At 36.3% G+C, this 15,295-nt stretch overlaps 1 protein-coding gene across 1 annotated transcript in view; it reads right to left on the bottom strand.

The window, feature by feature from the left end:
• ELP4 (elongator acetyltransferase complex subunit 4) overlaps positions 1-15,295 on the bottom strand; it is a 118,896-nt gene that overhangs the window by 82,864 nt on the left and 20,737 nt on the right. The window contains exons 4-6 of the mRNA XM_072339201.1: positions 11,906-12,034; positions 7,230-7,369; positions 796-880 (exon numbers count right to left, since the gene is read on the bottom strand). Of these exons, the coding sequence (XP_072195302.1) occupies positions 796-880; positions 7,230-7,369; positions 11,906-12,034 (354 nt within the window). The remainder of the gene's footprint in view (positions 1-795; positions 881-7,229; positions 7,370-11,905; positions 12,035-15,295) is intronic.

Below are 15,295 nucleotides of genomic sequence, written 5' to 3'. Positions count from 1 at the left end.
AGGAACACATCCATTCCAATGTTGTTTTCTACACAAATAATCTTGTATTGCATTGACATTATCCAGTGTCTGTACCAATCAACTTGGATTCCAGAAATACTCCTATTGCATGAGGAATATAGTTATCAATAAAGCCTCAATATCACTTATTTCCTTTACATCACCTTGAAAGGAGTGGCGTGTTATTTGATATGCCTAAAAGCAGGGGAGAGGCATTGTTCAAGCTATGTATAAGGTATTCAATTCTATCTTGTTGAACTTGGATTACTTATGATTACCCATAGCATGCGTTACAAAAACTAAAGTCATCTTCACGAGTCTGTGATGATTTATGAGGAGTGATCTTCACAAGTCTAGTAAGATGTTTTGATACTTAAATTGAAGTAAAATTACACACCGTTTAACTCTCTAAAATATTCATTCCAGTTAGCACAGCACTGAAAGAATTTGAAAGTTTAAATGTTCAGACTCAAGAAACTTGAGCACACTATTGCTAATATAATGGTTTGAAAAAAGATTTCTGTAGGTGAAAAGTACATTTTATTTAATTTCACTGTATTTAGCAAGTCATTCATTAGCACAGTGTGTGCTTTTTAGTAATCCTGGCCTATGGTTCTTTTTCATATGTTTTGCATGTCTGCTACAAACAGAAGCTCCAAATGCACATTAAATCATGAACCACAATCTCCAGTTACTTTTCTTGTTTACTTCCACAATGTTTAGAAACAGCTTCTTCCTTGAAAATTCAGAAAGTCTCAGTTCAGGATAATAGCAGAGGACAGATGTGTTCAGTACCTGGGGATGAGAGCCATCAAATCCCTCCTGGTAAATGACACTCTGAATGGACTGAAGCAGCCTTGCATAACCACAGTTCATATTACTGTTGGAAAGAAGAAATAGTTTAGTAACACATAGTCTCTAATAGCTGTATTAAAAATAGATAGAAACAGATGCAGCTTTCAGTGTATTAGTGCCTCATAGAGGTGGGGAAAAAACAACCCTTTTTGAATAAAGTAGCCATTAAAAGCAGTTATGATTGGTTAAGTAGTTCAGCATTCAGATATTTTGTGAAAGGCAAATCTCTTAGAGATTAAGATGACTTAATTATGTTAGTCTCAGTTCCGTGTGTAAGTTCAGTGATTTAATATAGTAACTTAAAGCTGCAGCCATTACAGCATAGTATTAATGTTCTATAGCAGACAAATAGCTACCCAATTGTTATTCTGAGTATGTCTAGTCAATTCCCTGGAGAACAGGGCTGACTTTCTATTATTTAAAGTTTTCATACGTACAAGCACTACAAGAATCAAAACCAACAAGAAATGAAAGAGGAAATTTCCACTTACTTTAAAACATTCATTTAGCATAATTTGCTTTTATTTTTAGTAATCTTTCTGATACCATAACAGAGCGTTCTGTATCCATCCACTCAGGTGTTAGCACTCCTTTATTTGTAAGGCAGCAGAATGGTGAGGTATAATCTTCACTTAAAAAAAATACATCAAGCCAGCTGTTCACTTTCAAAAGAGACATACTAGTTCTTAAATCCCATAGAGCATACTGGCTTTTGTGCCTGGACTTGATGTAGGCTCCTCAGTGAAGCTGGGAGTTTAAGCCCTCTAATTTCTCCAGCTTCAGTATTTTGTTACAGTCTCCTTAATTACTATCAAGACTTGTGAATTCAAGTCTTGGAAAATATGGTCATTTTGAGAAATTTACCTCTAAATAATCTTAGTTGCAGCCATCACTTTATATGTACAGTTTATATACAATAGCAAAACTTCCCATTGCTTTAGTGAAACTAAAAAAAAAAAACTTGTTTTTTTATATTATTCATGTTTGTTTTACTAAGGAACACCTAAGTAAACACGACAAAGCTTGCTTCCATAGTTTTGCACAAGAAAGAATTCTTGAGTATTTGGAGTTGCTTTTACCATAGGCTTCTGTAATGCTTTCAGGAGAACAGTGTCAACTCAAACCCTAACCACAAGATGATTTCTCAGTGCCTTCAATGAAATTAAAATAACTTTATATCCATAATTCTAAGTTTTAAAGTATTCAGTATAAAAAACCATTCAGATGATGCTTCCTACATAAATAGAAACAGAGAGCTTTGAAATGAAAATCAATTTATTTGCTTTTAGTTTCAGTTCTTTAAGTTAATACTTAGTACGGAACTTGCAGCTGCAAACAATCGGCAATACACATGTCCACATGACTTTTAATGTGTAACATCTGCCTTACTATGTACAAAAGAAAACATCTCAAACAGATGAGTAAATTGTCACTTTGGAAATGGATTACTTTCCTATCACTCAGCTGCAAAAGGGACAGGTGTTAAATGTAATACCTACTGTCTTAGACGTTTAAGTTTACAGAGTAGGTGGCTAGGAAAAGGCTTTAGCATCTACATCATCATCTACATCAGACAAAACGTCTTCTCTCTCCAAGTGTTCACATAGAAACAAGGATTGTGTTGTTCTTATAGTGCAATAGTTTCTTCCTTCTTCTGCCAGAACTGGAGCAAATTTGCAGAGCTTAAGAATAACTAGAAGCATTTGTGTATCTTTTAGATATTCCTTTATCCTCTTGGGAATGATAGAAAACTACTGCTCACCAATAATAGGATGGAGCTTCCAACTACCTTGTAGACACAGCCAGGGATGTGCCTAACTCCTGTTTTGCTTTGGATAGTGTTAGAATGCTTGTTGTGCTATCCACAGTGTAAGTCAGTGCATTCTGCAATCGCAATACTTGCCCATTCTTGCTTTTAAAATTGAACATAAGAATAAAATGCTTAATGTATTACCAAAATCAGGTAATTCTACAAGTAAAAAAACAAACACAAAACAACGTACAAGACATAACAAACAACAAGACATAAAAGATACCTTTATCTACACACAGAAAATTTGCAACAAAGAAAGGTTTAAAGTAAATATTGTGATGTATATAAATTTTTTGTCTCTCCTGAATGTAAAAATAGTGACTCTTCTACTTCTGGCTAAAATATTAATGGCTTCCTTGCATTTGAACTATGCTAAGTAAATAAGGACATGAAAAATATTATGGAAGCGCTATTTATAAAAACAGGTTGCATTACCCTTCTGGCTATGTTTGCCATAATATATGAGGAAGGAAATAAGGTATTTTCTATTCTGTATTTTCTAGCTTTTTTTTGGCTTTGTTACTAAACACCATTTAATTCTGATAATGAGTTTAAACAATTTTTTCTTTACTTTTTTTTGTTGTCTATCAATTTAGTAATGGATAAAGCAGGAGCTGGCAAGAAGGTATCCTGGTTACAAAAGAGCCTCTGACTTTGCTGTTGATAGTTTCTAAGCATTTAACAAAGGTTAGGCTATCAAGGGTATGACAAATAGCCTTATTATGTATATGGAGACCCCATTAGGCAAGACAGTTAAAGCTGTTTTATCTAAATTTATCTGTAAAACTAGACTCAAGATAAATTATTATTATTATTTTTCAAAAGCAATTACATTCTTAAGGTAAAACTTAGGAGTATTAATGAAAAGCTACAGCTTAACTGTTTTAGTTCCCGGAATAATCGGACTTCATTTTTGGTTGTTACAACTTAATGGGAACATAAGTAAAGCAGAAGGTAGGAAGCAAGCCTCTTCAGTGATGCACTAACTTATCCGAGATGGTACTTTTGCCTTCCTGTTAAGTATCAACTTTAGCAATGCAACAGTAAGGACACCTGAATATCCTAGCAACAGCAACTGTAAACAGCTGCAATCAGGTGCACAGCCTCGTTAACCCGGTCCCATGACTAAGGCCATTATGGAACTGCTCTGCCCTAAGAACTACTGAGCTAAGGAAGAGAAGGATAGTGTTTTCTCCTGGCATCAAACATCTATTCTCAATTACTTCTTTCTTTATGAAAAAGGACTTCTCAATCTGTTTTCAGTTAATGTTTATCGCAGAGCAATGCAATTTCACCCACCTGGAGTAATTCTCTGAAAGGAGATCCAGTAATCTAAGTTAGGCATTGCATTATGTACCAGAACTACAAAAAGGAGGGCAAATACGGTATTCCTCATCTCCCTCCTTTGGTGAGCAAACGCAAGCATGTGCACAAAAACACAAGGAAAAAAAGAGTTGCTCCAAACTTTAAGTTATGTACAAAACCTCCCAGTGTGGTCATCTTTAATTGCAAAGTAAAAAGCCAGTCAGCCAGACAATCATATCCGCTCTTTTCAAGTCTGTAAGGATGCCAAATTCTAGTGCAGATAGAAAGCCAACATAGATATGTGATTTCTAAGAAGGGTGGAGAGTTTTGGCCCACATACACTTCTGACCATGCAAAAGCAGCACTATAATGACTCTGCAGCAACCAGTAGATGCTATTGCAGAGTGTATGCACTGCAGAACAGTCAAAAATTTTCTTAATTGATGCTAGAAAATTAGAAGCACCAAAATGATGTGGCCTTTTTCTGTCAGGTCACTGCTGAACATAGGGCTTATGACCTCTGTGAAAGTATGCGTAGGGTTAGGTACACTTCCCACAACGGCTGTATAATTTCAGGTGCCTCTGCAATAGCAGTAGTTAGAATGTTGTAGCAATTTACTTCAGCCTGAAATTAATCATGTTGTGCTCTGCTACTGTTCGAACATTTAGAGGTACTCTCATCCAAATACGTTGCAGCGTTTTTGCAGTACCATAATTAAGAGTCATGCTGCCAGGTATTTCTTTGGCCATGAAGATAAGGCCCTTTGAGGTCAAAGGAACTTTTTTCTAACAAATTAGATTCTTTGTGTAAAGATGTGCTAACTAGCCAGGTCTATGTTCCTAGTTCACTGCAAGAGGCAGTAAAAGAAGCTTGATCTAGCTCTCAATGGGACAAATTACTGACTTCTATTTAGAAGGGTTAACAATAGCACTGAAATCTTTCTTTTAAAGCATTGTCTAGTTAATCAAGAGAACAGAAATTTTTACCCTTCTGTGATACACTGAAGCTAGCTTTAGAAGCCAGTGCAAACCACTTGCAATTCTGGAGCAGCATTTATGTTTTGAAAGCAGAGAAATAATTGGTAACATTCATAGTTTTGTTTTAATATGTTTTGACTAATGTGAATTAAAGAGTCACAGAAGACAGGGAGGAAGAGGACCTCAAGAGGTCAGATAGTTCATCTTGCCTTAGGGTAAGAAGATAGACTATGTCTAAACTATCTCTGACAGATATTTACCTAACTTATTCTTAGAAATTTTCAGTGATGGAGATTCTGCAGCCTGTGTCTGCAAGGTAATGTCTCCAAGTGCTAATCATCAGAAAAATATTTCTTTCTGTCCAGCATATACTACCACTGCTACAATTTAGTGGAGCTCATTATCGCTTATCCTACTTACTGTAGATGAGTTACAGCCCTTGCCATGTCAGTTTTTAACTTGCTTTAAGACTGTTAGATTTTAGATTTGCCTAAAGAACTTCCACTCTTCCACCACAGGCCATATATCCTCACTCTACATCTAAACTCAGCTTCACATTTGCCCCTGTGCCAATGTTTTCTTGAAGAATGTTAACAAAAGCAGTACAGTCTTATCATGGCAGAGTAGAACAGGAGTACTTTGCACATTTTTCCCCATGAAATTTCAGTTTATCACCTATGTGTTTTCTAGGTTGTACTTTTTGGTGTTTTTCCAGATTATACTTCATATCTTCATATCTTTTTCTGGAGACCTGCTACCCTATTTTAACACTTCATTTTAACTTTGACCCACTGCAGCTTTTTAAATACAAGGAATCCAAGCCAGTAGAGTTTGTAGTCAAGGAAGAGAGTAATCGAAGTTTGAAGACAGAGTTCTCTCTAATATTTCACTATTCTCAATATGTTCTTTATTCTTCACTGTCCTTTGCCACACTGCAGTGTGGTCTAATAGCAATGCAACATGACCAATATAAGTAATAAAATATCAATGATTAAATAATGATTATAAGCAATGATTAAAAATCAATGATTAAATGAGTTAGTCATTGGTAAGGCTGAACTTGTATTAGGATGGCACACAAGGAAAATATCAGTTAAGCATGGCTTATAAAATCAAATGCATAAAAGGTAAAGTCCACTTTTTTATACTATACATACAAATTAATTTATTTTCTGGAATGTGTATCAGCTACTTTTTTTAACGTAACACAGCAAGAATGCATGTTATCAAACTAAAATCAGTGATATCTGAATGCATAACACAGACATTTGGGGTCTTGGCTTTTGCTTTTCTACAACTCTAAAGGCACACTTGTACAAATACATCTAAAAGCACTTATTTTATAAATCTCACTTTTTATATTAGGGCCTACTATAATGAAAATCTCATGCAATGATGCTTGCTGTACTACTTCTTCTGGGATCTAAAGAATGCAGATATTTTATAAGTTAAGTGACTGGGCTAAACAAAGCAATTGCTAGTCCATATCTTACATTTAACTTGACTTGAAATGTCTCTAAGAAAAACACAATGGATGTGTTTGCCACGGGCCAAGAGAAGTAGTTGCTGTTGTCACTTATTTTCTTTTGGTCTTCCTTAATTCATTACTGATAGACATAAAGTACAGTAAGTTATTTGTTCAGATGAGAGTTTATGGTTTTCTCTAGAATTAAGGGTTTTGTGTAAGACACATAATTAGTGAGTAATTCTTTTCACAGATAATTTTTTTATATATATATTTTCCTTAGGTTAAGCTGTAGGATGTAAGAAGTAGAAGTCGCACAGTAAACTAATGTGATATAGCATTCTAAGCTATGTAGGTCAAGGATGGCCTGTCGTCTTAGCCCTAAAAATTGTGAATGGTTATCTTCATATTCCTGATAGCCACCTGACACACATTCATGAAAGCTGATGGGGCATGGTGCTCAGGGAGTAGTTCATAGACAGACAGTAATAGTTTTCCTCAGTCCCCACAGTCAGCTGTCAGTAGGGCTGAACTGAGTATTCAGCTGAGTCCCAGGCTGTCCTAGTAATGTCTGCCTTAATTGCCTGTGCCAACTTGCTTCCTCCCACTGAGGAGTCACTATACCGAGCTGCCTCTGTGCCACAGTAGCTTTGCTGACATTCATGGTGCGCAGCACTGACATGGGAACTGCAGCTGAAATACCTGTGAGCAATATACAGCTACAAGAGTTTTCACAGCAAGTGTAGATGAAAAAATATTCCTTACAACAAATGTGAGCTCAGAATGCGAATGCACAACAGAAATACAACTTACCCTATCCTTAGTTTAGGCTCTAAAGGCAATTCGTCAGGAAGGAAAAAACTGTGTGACTTTATGGATTGAAGCAGTTCTGGAGACATTTTTTTAGAGATGTCGTAATAATGTCCAAACTTCAGAGATGTTGTTGGGCTGGTCTGTGGAAACAGCAACAGTGATTATAATAATCTAATAGATGATTATCTGTCATAAGAAAAGTCACAAGATGGACAATCTCCTACAGACACATTACCTACTTCTGCATTTAATGGTTACAGTTTCTAAAAAATAAGGGAAATATGTACCAGAAGACAATTCTAATCTTACTGGTAACTGAGAATGCAAGTGCCAAGATCAAGGAATAATAGGAAGCAGTTCTTAAAGATGCTTGCCACTGAACTGGTGCTGAGCAAGAGTTTTGTCACTTTTGAAATCACATCACTGTCTCCAATTAATAGAGAAAGAAACCTGAGAAGCTTAATTAAAAACCAACAAGCAGCTCTGATTCTCACATAGAATTAAATGCTTTTTTGTTTATATCAGTTAAAACAGTGGACTGTTGAGGAGTGACCAGAACTGCTCCAACAATTTTGACCATTTCTCAGTAGGATATGTAGCAACTTTCAACATTCTACTAAAAGGATTTTATTTATTTATTTATAAACAAGCCAATGTATACATTTAATCAGCTATCTGAAGACTGGGCAGGCTTGTTTGTAAGTAAGGAAAGTTCTTTGGAACTGGAGCAGAAGTTGTTCTAACATTTGCTATTTTTGCTAGAAACAGGAATGACAAAAGGTACGCTGAATTATTAGAATGGGGTTGCATTATTTTTTGTGTATGTTGGGCAGCAAATCATTTAGTTTCAGCTCCAAACATTACATGAAGTATTTGATTTTCATTCAAGTCAGTCTTGTTAATAAAGTAAGCACTATAATAGAAAAGACCATTGTCATGCCAGATATGGCCATGTATTTATAGCTAGCTTTCTGAATGCAAGCATGCTATGTAGTTCCACAGTTTTATTTTATATTTCATTTTGCCACATATAAAAGAGCTTTTCTGAAACTAATGCCTTCTATTTTATGATGCTGATCCATGGCATCAGAGGCCGATGGTGGTATGGCAGTAGAGGGGTCTCTGACAAAATGGCTTCTGCCATGGAAGTGTGGATGCAGCAGAAGTGTCACTGTATGCCAACAAGTGGAAAAAAATTTGCCCCTTGACATTCACTGATGCTTGCTGAACATATTGACCAAAGAGTGGATGTGAGCACAGTGAGGAGATGGGTGGTGTGTCTCAGAAGTGGCAACAGTGGGTCACACCCACAGGTGTAGTGAGTGTGGCATGCAGACTCTTGTTCATTACTGTTGAATATGGCTAATGGTGGTGACCATGTTGAGAAAAAAAATGTTTTGTAGCTCAGAATTTAAGCTATCAAGTAGTGTCACTGTGCGCTTTGTATTTATTGTAGTTTTCATGGAAATAAGCAGGAGGCATTATTTTTGGAGAGACCCACGGATATTAAACTGTTACAATTAATTAGTATAATTTGGTTTAGATTAAATATTTTGAAATAATTTAATTACTGGATGTTAGGCCTGGTCAGTTACCAGAGCATGTAACTAGTAAGAATATTGTAATATCTTTCCTACAAAAACAGTAGAATAACCAAACTAAACCCCAACTTTTCATTATTTTAACTCAGATGATTAATTTAGCATTAAAAAAGGAAACAAAACTGCTGATACCTAGTTACACTAGTTATATCACTTTTACTAAAAGAACAGATTCTCTAAACCAGTGTTCATTTATTTATCAGCAACTGAATTTTAAAGAAGGAGATATAACAGAACATAGAGGTCCATCAAACTGAACTCAACATTTTTTTATGTAAAAGTACCTTTATTTAAAATGAGGATTCTGAAAACAATTTAAACAGAGGCTGTTCTTTGGCCTATAATCTATTCTTTATCCGGATTACAGATCAGAGTGTTTTTACTGCAATCTCTGCCAGAGCTCATCTTTTTATTGTGTACTTCCAAGCCCCCTTAATGTTTTAGAAAGGCCTTGACTAACTGAACTTTGATCTGATGTCTTCATTGAGAAAAGCTCCAGGTTGCCCATTTCAGATGCAAATCCTTACTGAGGCCCAATAGAGTTTAGTAAAGACAGCAAAAAAGAAGAAACAAGAAGTTTCCAGGATCCTCTTTGAGAATCCTGAGGCACATTGGTGTCCTTAATCCACCCTGCTGCATGGATTAAGGTAGGTGATAACCTCTCTTGATTCAAAAGAATAAGCACAGTGCCTACAAACTGGGTGGAGACTAGGATTTGGCTATAATAAAACACCATGCAATAAAAGCTTGGGCTATGCCAGAAGCCTATGAATAGGCCTCAATGTACTGCATTCCCAGGCTTAGTGGGGAAGCTTGCAAAAAGCCTACCTGAATCAAGTAAGCATGAATAATCTGCCTTAGCAGAATGACCATGGAGAGCGTGAAGCAGAAACTTTCCATTCCTCTTAAGTTGGATGTGATAAATTTATTAGTGGATTGTAGGCTCAGGCCTGTTCTCTCCTGGACTCCTGTTTTGCGCAAGGAGAAATACACTAAATTGTCAGTGAGCAGAGTGTGCTTTTATGCTACCGTCTGCTGTTAATGTTTCTAATTGCAATACTAATGTGCTAGAAATCTCAGATTTAGGATGAATCAAGGCAGAAAATTGATTTCATGCTGTGACAGTTTATATATTGCCCCAAGAACATAAGCAGTTCATTCAGAAAAAAGACAAAGAAAAAACACAGTCTTGCGTTGCAAAACAGGCTATCCATATACTCAAAAGTTTAAATTAACCTCTGGAACAGATGAAAGCTAACAAAGTGGCAGAGGCTCATCAAGCAAAACAAGACCTGTTACTCTGACAGTTATTTAATAAACCATCTATCTGTTTCTGATGTCCAAGGTTTATGGACATGTAAAAAGCATCTGTGACCATTACCAATAGGTCTAAGCTAATTATCATGCATAAATATCACAAAGGCCAGTCACCTAGCTAGTTTATAAGAGGTCCAGCAAAAGGGAAGTTAATATCTAAACTATTAACAATTATCTCTTAATTACCTCCAAATAAAAACTCAATTAGGCATCGAGAATACCACCAAGGCAACTTGTACTCAGCATTCTTACAACATGTAAAGGCAGATCCTGGATGGAAAAGTCTTCTGCTAACATGTTCCAATTTTATTATTGTTATTTTTCTGCCAAAACAAAATTGAAAGAATGAACTACAACTGAAGCTGTTAATTAAATGATATCACTGAGTACAGTAAACCATCCAGGGTGCTGCAAGGCAACATAAAAAATTCTCCTCTGTGGAGCATTTCTGCCAGTCTACTAGTATATACTGAAGTATTTTGAACACAGAAGGGTTTAGAACTAGACTTTTTCGTTTAATGTAAATTAAAATGTACATCAGCTATTCAGAATGATCATATTCCAATATAAAATAGCTTCAACAATAGCAAAGGAAACACCTTGCCAAAGACTGATCACTTCATTCTATTTTGCATAAGCAAATTTTAATAACGGAGGACAAATGCGTTAGGTATTGTATTAGAAAATACACTAATACTGGATTGAGTAACAAAGGGTGAGTGCATGCCCAGCCAAGTTATTTGTTTTTCTGTTTCGGTAGAACATCGGAACGCCATTTGTTAACCACACACAATTCTTTCCGTATCGATGTACTAGGAGCTCTGTTAGATTTTAAATCAGATGGTTTATTTTGGGGATGGTTCAAAGTGGCACAGCAAGCTCCACAATAATAAAATTGATGAGATTATATGATTACCCTGGAGGCTGTTTGATTTGGCATGTCACCATATATAAGTCTTTTCTGACACAACTATATAGCCATGTCTGTGCAATTTCACAGAAAACCAAACATGCCAAGCCTTATAAGATCATTTTGTCACATTCCAATTATGTTTTTTAAGAGTATGACTGAACTTACCAGGCAGTTATGACTAAAACTAGAACTTATAAAACATGTAGGCTGAAAGGTATAGGCAAAACAAGTGTTCTGTTCTGGATAGTCAGAAATGCTGTAATTTTATTAAGGGTTGATTGTGCCATTAAATTAAATAAGAAAGTCACCAGCCATAGGAAATACATCATTCACAAAACTCTAACAGCTGTAAACTCTGAATGACTGACCACTGTGCTTGTTTCTTGTATTCCCTTTGCAGTGATTAGTTTCTAGTGACAGTGAAGTTGATATAATTTCAAGTGCTTACTTTAGTTGTTATGCACATGGCTAAGCAAGTCAACAGCTTGCTTCAACACAATACTTTCATTAAAAGGATCTAGTAAGCACTGCCAATCAAACCTTCATCAGCCATTTGCGTACTGCTACATCTAGAAATCTGTAAGTGACATAATCTTTCCAACTTTTTAAACAATACTCATTGAAAAATCCCAGTGCAATTCGTTTGTCTTCTACATTTTTACTGTCTATATTAAATTTTACATTTCCTTAAAACTCTCAAATTCCTTTTCCCTCTCTATCTCTAGTAATCAAGATAGATATTGCTATAGGATGATTTACTTTCAGGAGATAATCCTGTAGCACTGCCCTGTGTTGGAAAGCACTTGCTCTGCAAGAGGAGCAGTTATTAAATACCCAAGTCTTACCTCTACTTTTGGTGTATTTTGGTAGCGCCAGGCTATTTGCATAGAGTCCTGACAGTCTTCAGACTTGGCAGCTGTTGCTTCTACTCGTTCAGTTTTGAAGTTATCATCAAGCAAAGGGGCTGGAAGTTCCTACAGATGAAAAATGGAAGAATGCTAACTACCTGGTTTTAGAGTAATGGTTTTAAACTGAGACAGGGGAGGTTTAGGTTAGATATTAGGAGGAAGTCTTTCACACAGAGAATGGTGATGCACTGGAACAGGTTGCCCAAGGAGGTTGTGGATGCCCCATCCCTGGAGGCATTTGAGACCAAGCTGGATGTAGCTCTGGGCAGCCTGGTCTGGTGGTTGGCGACCCTGCACATGGCAGGGGGCTTGAAACTGGATGATTGTTGTGGTCTTTTTCAGCACAGACCATTCTATGATACCTGCCACTAAACATGGCTGTTCAGAATTTTATCCAAAGAATGTATGTTAGCCATAAAGTGTTTCTTTCCATGTAGTAGGCAGTTCCAAAGTCCATCAAAAAAACCTGTTTAAAATAATTGTTCTGTAAGCCCAGATCATATAGAGTGTGAATATTCTGCACCATTATTACACACATGCACAAAAAAATTGCAAATACATAAGAGAATGGAAATATAATACTATATATGCTACTATATATAAACAATATATCTCAAGAAGCATCCATATGCCCTGTTTGTCTGTTTTTCTTTAAAAGCTGATCTTCTAAACCATCTTGGAGAATAGGTAAGCTCCTTGTATTGCAAATTTGAATTTAAATCTATTTGATAATTAGTTTACATTTCTTTGTTGGCTTTTCTAAAACATTTAAAAGCATTCAACAGATCACAATAGCTTATAGACACAGGCTGAAGATGACTGTAACAGAATGGTTTGAATCCTCCCTTGTTCTATCCATCACACATATCTACTAATGACAAAAATACCATATGAACACAACGAAGGAGCAAAAGGAAGGGACAGATATTCCATTCTTAAGTTTCAATTACAAACATTTCTAGCTTGAAAAAATAACAAGCACTGCACATATGTGGATGTAAGATAGAAGGCAAAGGAAGTCTTCATCTGCTTTGAACAGATCAAAAGTGTGCTTAATCTCAGTTTTGCTTAAGGAGAGTCTTGAGAGAGAGCACTGAGATGTGGACATAAAAGAAACACGTTGGACAATTGGTAGAAGAATAATCTTGATTGAAATATGGGTTATACAAGAAATACAGAACACAGGCACAGTTGATTAAAAAAAATCTAAACAACTTTCAGAGCTTTGTACGGGCAAACATGGTATCAACACAGAGAAATAAGATAGATGAAATAAGAAAGATTAGCTGAATCCATGTCAGGTTTTCCATTATGCTAATTTGGAATTAAATAAGGCAGGATAAGTGTAGTCCAATAAGTAACCATACAAACAAGATGCATTATTGCATTATTTTGCTTCTTCAATGTAAATGATCGTAATGCCTACAATTAGTGACAAAATTGAGAACAAAGGCTTCTAATTTTGGAACAGTTGTTTCTCTCTCAGTGGTTGGCCAGTACACCCTCTGAGATTAAAGGTAATGAAAACTAAGAAAACTTCTATGTAATTGCTTCAGTAAAGTTATAGGAAAGAACTGTATCTACATACTTCAGCAGTGAATACTTTTAATTTATTTACTTTGCTTTAGCAAATGAATTGCGAAAGCGTTGGGGAGGCTCAGATTTCCCTGTTCAAAAGTAAATTTCCTTATTTTTAATTGAGGAAACAAAGAATATAATAATTTACATTATCTGCCCTCTCAACTGAAAGAATTTATTTCTAAAGAATGAATCATAGCCATATGTTAAAAAAAACCAAAACAAAACAAAAACCAACTTGTTGATGAGCTGGTTTGTATTTCCATGGTTGTTGTTTAACTCTTGCTATCAACAGAAGTGTGTTAATGAGGGAACAAAATGAGCTAAATGTTAAAGTAAGTACCGATGGAAAGTGTTAAAGGTCCCACTAAAACTGAAGTGCAGAATTCTGGATTATTTCAAATCTATTCCCTGAAATCTAAGTTTGCATTCTATTCATTTGGACAGTTTTGTGCTACGTTATATGGTATACATGCAACCCTAAGCAAAATTTGCAGGTATCTTTTCCTTCCATTCACCAACATCAGCTCTCTCCCAATACTCTCTGTTACTTTTTATGGCAGTGGTGAACCTCTGTTTCTCTTGTAAAAACGTCAGGCACATTCTAGGAGATATCATCAAATCCTGTCTAAGCACTTCATATCACTCCGTGAAATTCCCATCGTTTCAGCTCTCACTGCTGATGCAGTCAGTCACCACCTCACCCTGCTGCACTATGACTAGGCAGCTATTATGCCATCTGCAAAGCTGAAAGCAAGGAAATGCCTTGGTTTGCCCCTTGCCGTACTGCAATTTAACAATCCCAATCTTTTCATAAGGGTACTGAATGATTTCTTCCTGTGGAATCATCAGATGTTACATGGTATCTGTACTGTTACATAGTGTCTGTACAGTTACACAGTATTTGTACTGTTACATAGTTTCTGTATTGTTACATATTATCTGAACTGTTACATAGTATTTGACAAAGAGAAGTTTGAGATAGGGACACTCAGCTATAAGCATTTACTCTTATATCATCACAGACAGTGCTTCCATAGGTTTCACACTGAGTATTTGATGCTAGAACAAAGCAGAGTTCAAGAAAATAAGAGGTGAGTTTACCCAAGCATTACTGGGAATCTGCAAGTGCCTTCAATGCTCTCGTGTGACACTGAAAAAGTTCCTTGCACTCAAACACAGAACCATTCCTTCTTCCGTGACACAGTCCTGAATGGGAGATGTTACACATTGAAACTGTTGATACCCGAGCACCTCAGTTCAAAGCAATCACATCCCCACACACCACCAGTGCCGTGCAATTAGCTCCTGGTGAGCCTCAACTGTGCTAAGAGCACAGCAGACTAGGAGGTGTTCACCTGGAGATGGGGAATATTTTGGATGCCATGGATGAAAATTTATCCAGGTGTACCACCACTTTTAATAGCCTTTTTCCCCCTTTTTTGCCAGGGTGGTTTAATTTTAACACGTGACATAACAGACTTTTACATTTACTGAAAAATTAAAAAGAACTTGTAGCATCTAAAAATGATCGCTTAGAAGTGACCAAGTTCACAAAAAGAAGTCTAGGAAATCCAGGGCTCAGCACAAAGGCAGTTAGCACATGCGGTCAGTTCAGCTCCATCTGCTGCTGTCTTCTCCCTTGCTATCCTACAGAACAGACCAAGAGCACATGAAGAACTCTCACACCAAAGGAATACTTCTTTTCCCAGCTGTTTTTCCTTAATGCTTTCACCCAATAACTACTAT

This window comes from Excalfactoria chinensis, chromosome 5 (genome assembly GCF_039878825.1).
Source record: "Excalfactoria chinensis isolate bCotChi1 chromosome 5, bCotChi1.hap2, whole genome shotgun sequence".
Lineage (NCBI taxonomy): Eukaryota > Metazoa > Chordata > Aves > Galliformes > Phasianidae > Excalfactoria > Excalfactoria chinensis.
This window is presented reverse-complemented; position numbering and strand designations above follow the sequence as displayed.